This window comes from Tasmannia lanceolata, unplaced genomic scaffold (genome assembly GCF_043159265.1).
Source record: "Tasmannia lanceolata isolate RefF3 unplaced genomic scaffold, GAP_Taslan_0.1 ptg000018l, whole genome shotgun sequence".
Classification (NCBI taxonomy): Eukaryota; Viridiplantae; Streptophyta; class Magnoliopsida; order Canellales; family Winteraceae; genus Tasmannia; species Tasmannia lanceolata.
Window position 1 is genome coordinate 50,107,203 of NW_027518695.1, and position 5,357 is coordinate 50,112,559.

Genomic DNA, 5,357 nt, shown 5'->3' on the forward strand with positions numbered 1-5,357 from the left:
ATCCCACCTTATGCGGTTGAAGATACCGAGGCACGACATCAACAGAACCCGGATCCCACCCTATACGGTCGAAGATACCAGAGCATGACATCAACGGAGCCCGGATTTCACCTTATGCGGTCGGAGATACCAAGGCACGACATCAACGGAGCCCGGATCCCACCTTATATGGTTGGAGATACCGAGGCACGACGTCAACGGAACCCGGATCCCACCTTATGCGGTTGGAGATACCGAGGCACGACATCAACGGAACCCGGATCCAACCTTATGCGGTCGGAGATACCTAGGCACGACATCAATTGAACCCGAATCCCACCTTATATGGTTGGAGATATTGAGGCACGACATCAACGGAACCCGGATCCCACCTTATACGATCAGACATACCGAGGCACAACATCAACTGAACCCGGATCCCACCTTATATGGTTGGAGATACCGAGGCACGACATCAACGGAACCCCAGTCCCTCGAAGCTGGAACATGGACAACTGCCGAAAGTTTTATCAGTAAAAAGGAAGGGACCGAAAGAAAACAGGGAGTGAGACAGAGGTAACATCTGGGTTGATCCCCCTGAAAATACCCTAGAACGCTCCCCATGAAAAAGACATGTTCTTTTTAAAAGGGCAAGCAGGGCCCATCAACTCCGAGCTGATCACTCGAGAGGAAGATGACCTTTCCACAAACAAGATACCCTGAAGTGACGCCCCGCGAAGGCGCAATAGAGGTATTCTTGCCAACGAAATTAGAAATCAACAACATTCCATAAAGAAGAAACCTGCAAAAGGGCTCAACCACCCTATACAGTGTCACATAAAATATGCAGGAAGCAAGCGAGCCTTCCTTTCGAGGTCCTCACAATAACAAAAAAAAGAGAGGAGGAAAAGGAAAGAGAGTTCGAAGAGTTATTACGAACCCAGCACAAGGGTCCAACATCACTACTACAATTCCACCAGATGGAAAATACCAAGTACGGTGGGAAAGGCTCGGAACCTAGCACAAGGGCCCGACATTACCACTACAATTCCAACAGATGAAAAATACCAAGTACGGTGGGAAAGGCTCAGAACCTAGCACAAGGGTCCGGCAGGGCCACTACAATTCCACAAGATGGAAAATGCCAAGTACAGTGGGAAAAGGCTCGGAACCCAGCAAAAGGGTCCGGCCTTACTACTACCATTCCACTTAGATGGAAAAAGTGCCCGGTCGAGCAAAAAAGGCTCGGACCTCAGGACAAAGGTCCGGTCACCCTACGATTATTCCACTTAGATGGAGAAAAGGCCCCTCGAGAAAGAACTGTCGAATGTAGCAGCACGCCCCTTTGCCTTCCCAGATTCCCATTAATACCCTCGTCACTAAATTCTTTGACCGGACAAAGGAGTAGGGGGTATTATGATAGGGAGAAAATACGGTAAGACCGTTAGAGACCGTCACGTGTCACCCTTATACCAAAGGAATCTAATTATGATCAAGAAAAGTATAAAGACAAGTGTTGGGGAAAAACTAAATAAATTCCCCTTTTACTTTAGACACATGGCATACATGCTAATGCATGGCAAGCACTACGACAAGTGGCAAACATGTTAAAAACTTGCCATGCACAAGGACACATGACTTGTACACCAAAACATGGTGTAAGAACTCTAAGCTTATAAAAGGCACCCCCTTGCTCAATGGTAAGAGGACACTCTTCTTCCCCCCATAAGCATGTTTATCTCTATTAGTCTTGCTTAGATATCTGTGATACCGATACCTGACTTGAGCGTCGGAGGGTGCCCCCGAGTCCCCACTCCGGGGCCCTTCTAACGTTGTTTTCTATGAGCGCAGGCACCCATGAATAGGAGCTCTACGAACCTAAGCTGCTGGTTTTGCCGATAGCGCTCGTCCGACGCCCAGATCCGGATTTTGGCATCATCAGGCGGCCTGATGGCGGCAGCACACAGAAGGTTATATGCAATTTTTGTGGGAAGAGAATACGCGGTGGAGGTATCACAAGATTGAAACATCACTTGATAGTTAAAGCGGGAAAAGTGACAGCATGCCTATCTTGCCCTAAAGAGATCAAGGAGATCATTTCAAAGTCCCTACAGGAGTCCAAAACGGATAAACAAAACAAAGAGAAGAGAAGAGCAAAGTTCATTGGTGTTGTGGCGGGAGACTATTGTGGAAATGACAGCGATGACGACGATATTGCATACCCATTTGATAACGAGAAAGACATATAAAAGATGCAGTATAAGCGTGCAATGAGAGAGTCCAGGAATGATGAGGAAGAGAGGAGGCAGATGAACCATCTTGCCTCTACTAGGCCGAAATTTGGCCCATCCATACATGAGGTGGGCGGCGGTAGTTCAAGGGGAGAAAGACAGAAGCAGACGACCTTGACATGTGGGGGTAGCTTAAGGGATCCAGCAAGCATGGACCGACGCTACGTAGAAAAGAAAAATAGAGAAATATTAAAAACATGTGGGGGAATGCAAAAGAGATTGTAGGGCGGGCATATGCAAAAATTTTCTTCCACAATGCCATCCCAGCACATGCTGCAAATAGCCCATATTTGCAGCACTTTGTAGACGTAGCTGGCCAGTATGGGATAGGAGTGAAAGCCCCCACTTCATATGAAATTATGAACAAATATTTGCCCATGGGGGTTAAAGAACTGAAGGAATACATCAATGGCTTGAAGAACCAGTGGCCCGAATATGTAGTAACAATAATGTCTAATGGTTGGACTGGTCCCACGAGACAGTCGTTCACCAATTTTATGGTATACTGTGACAGTAAGACCGTCTTCTTAAAGAGTATTGAGGCATCTGACGTTGTGAAAGATTATAAGTTCATCTACAAGCATATGATTGATGTAATAAAAGTGGTTGAGAAGGAGAATGTTGTTCAAATTGTCACTGACAATGGGAGCAACTATAAGAAAGCTGGACAGAAGATTATGTCGAAATATAATATATTCTGGACTCCGTGTGCAGCGCACTGTATAGACCTTATGATGAAGGACATTGGAAAAAAGAAGGCGGTGAGGAAGGTAGTTGATGAGGCTAGATCAGTGACTAAGTTCTTATACAACCATGGGCATATATTGTCCATCATGAGGAACATGTGTGGAGGAGACTTGGTACGCCCTGGGCTTACTAGGTTTGCCACCAACTACATTGCTCTCCAGAGTATGCTAGACAAGAAGGTTGGTTTAAAGTAGTTATTCTCATCCAAAGAGTGGAATGAGTACAAGGAGAGCAGAAGTGTAGCTGGAAAGGGGGCTGAGGAGATCGTCGGTAAACCAAGCTTTTGGGATCAGTGCAGAACTGTAGTTTGTATATTGGAGCCCATTGTAAAGGTATTGAGAATGGTTGATGGGGACAAAAAGCCTACTATGGGTTCTTTGTATTACACCATTAGATTGATGAAGGAGGAAATAAAAGCAGTTGGTCCTCGATCCTATCAAGGCTATCATACCATCATCGATAATAGATGGACAAATAAGCTCCTCCATCCACTTCATTCGGCTGGTATGATCACAACAGACAACACCAGCATAGTCTTATTATCTCGTATGTCGTGATTTATGATATGCTAATGGATTATTTCTTATTAGCATATTATCTCAATCCAAATTACCAATACACCCAACAACTTGGAACTCGCGCCGATCTCATTGAAGATTTAGAGATTGTAGTCGCTAAGTTGGAACCGGATGCGACTGTACATGCTACTGCTTTAGCAGAGGTAAACATTGCATTATTTCACTATAAATAGATGAGTATATATTGTAATTTTAACTAATAGTTATTAGTGTTAATTCTATTGTAGATCAAGAGGTTTAGGGATGCACTTGGATCCATTGGACGTCCAGCTGCCATAGCCGGACGACATAAGACACTACCAGGTATAAGCTAAAGCTAGTAAAGTTATTAGTTGTCGATCGAGCAAGCAATTAATTAATCTGTTATTGTTATTTTGCACCTTAGAAAGATAGTCATAAAAGTGTTGTCTCAGACTGCGTCTTCTTCAGGTTGTGAGAGAAATTTTAGCACTTTCAACCTCATCCACTCTAAAAGGAGGAACATGCTTGGACATGAAAACTTGCATAAACTCCTATATGTCCACTATAACACAGGATTGATGATGAAACACACCTCTATAGAACAAGACCGAGTGAACTACACTGATCCAATTGACCTCATAGACATATTCTATGAAAATGATGAGGATGACCCTCTCTATGAGTGGGTGAAGGAGATTGGAGAGCCAGTGATGGATGCAGCGGGAGGTAGACCGAATCCTATAATCGTTGAACAGATGCAAGTCAATGATGATACATTGCCGCCGGATACAGAGGGCCTCACTCAACCCATTGCCGTTCCGATACAAGGTAGTGACAATGATTTGTCTATAGACTCTCCATCAGATGATGATACATGTGGGATTGCCTGTGGTGCTGGCGCAGTGTGGGAGGTGCTGGAACTTCTGGTGGTGGGGGTAGTGTGGGAGGTGCTAGAACTTCTACTGGTAGAGGCGGTAGTGTTAGAAGTATGGAAGATGAGCCTTATAGGCCACTTAGCCCATTCACAGCGAAGCTAAGGTTTGACCATGTTACACAAGATGAGGATCATGGTGCAAGACCCCAACCAAGGCAAAGACAAGTATTCCAACGACGACAAAAGTATCATCCCACTGATGAAGAAGATGACTCCTTAGATGCTTGACAGACACATTGGAGAGTTTGAGCGTTGAAGGTGGGATTTCACTGAGTTATGGTTATGGACCGGTCGATGCATCTTTCTAGAGTGGATGGGGTTCTACTGCTTCTTATGGGTACGGCTATGGGTATGAGTATGGATATGGGTATCCATATGGCACTGATACACAGACGCAGTCACAGAGCGGGTCATATGGGTATGAGATGTCGTATGATTACATACACATGCACATGGCGAGGCATAATCTTCGTTCGGAGCTACACCGATAGCACCTGTCCCTACTATGACGTACCCCCGTGTGTGATTGTTGATGCAAGTTGAGCTGTATGTCTATCAGTATTATGTCTAGCAATACCAACAGTCATACGTGCTTCACATGTCGTGGCAAGAGTATTGCTTATTCATTGAATACTAGATTCGCCAGCAGATGCATCATGCCCATCATGACCAAGTTCGAGAATGGGATGATGGATTCGAACCGCTCAATGTGGTATTGACATCGAGTTGGAGTCCTTAGAGGGGTGATTGCCGATTCTACTGTGTTTACATTATGCTTTGTTACATTGTATTTCTTTACTTTATGTTTGGAATTCACTTTATGATTCAAGACACGAGTGATAGCGCATCTCACTAGATGGTCACATT

The 5,357-nt window shown here is 44.7% G+C and overlaps 1 protein-coding gene across 1 annotated transcript; it reads left to right on the forward strand.

Moving 5' to 3' along the window:
• The first annotated feature begins 2,467 nt into the window (after nucleotides 1-2,467).
• LOC143850392 (uncharacterized) lies at nucleotides 2,468-4,981 on the forward strand. The gene is made up of 6 exons (XM_077359650.1): nucleotides 2,468-3,196; nucleotides 3,350-3,521; nucleotides 3,608-3,738; nucleotides 3,823-3,898; nucleotides 4,025-4,542; nucleotides 4,799-4,981. Exons 1-6 carry the CDS (start codon nucleotides 2,468-2,470, stop codon nucleotides 4,979-4,981), a joined length of 1,809 nt encoding a protein of 602 aa, XP_077215765.1.
• The last annotated feature ends 376 nt before the right edge of the window (nucleotides 4,982-5,357 follow it).

Excerpts from the sequence above, each read along its gene's own strand:
- LOC143850392 (XM_077359650.1), top strand. The coding sequence starts at position 2,468 with ATGTGGGGGAATGCAAAAGAGATTGTAGGGCGGGCATATGCAAAAATT. Across the intron at positions 3,522-3,607 it reads CCATCCACTTCATTCGGCTG|CATATTATCTCAATCCAAAT; the intron begins GTATGATCACAA and ends ATTTCTTATTAG. Across the intron at positions 3,899-4,024 it reads ACGACATAAGACACTACCAG|GTTGTGAGAGAAATTTTAGC; the intron begins GTATAAGCTAAA and ends CGTCTTCTTCAG.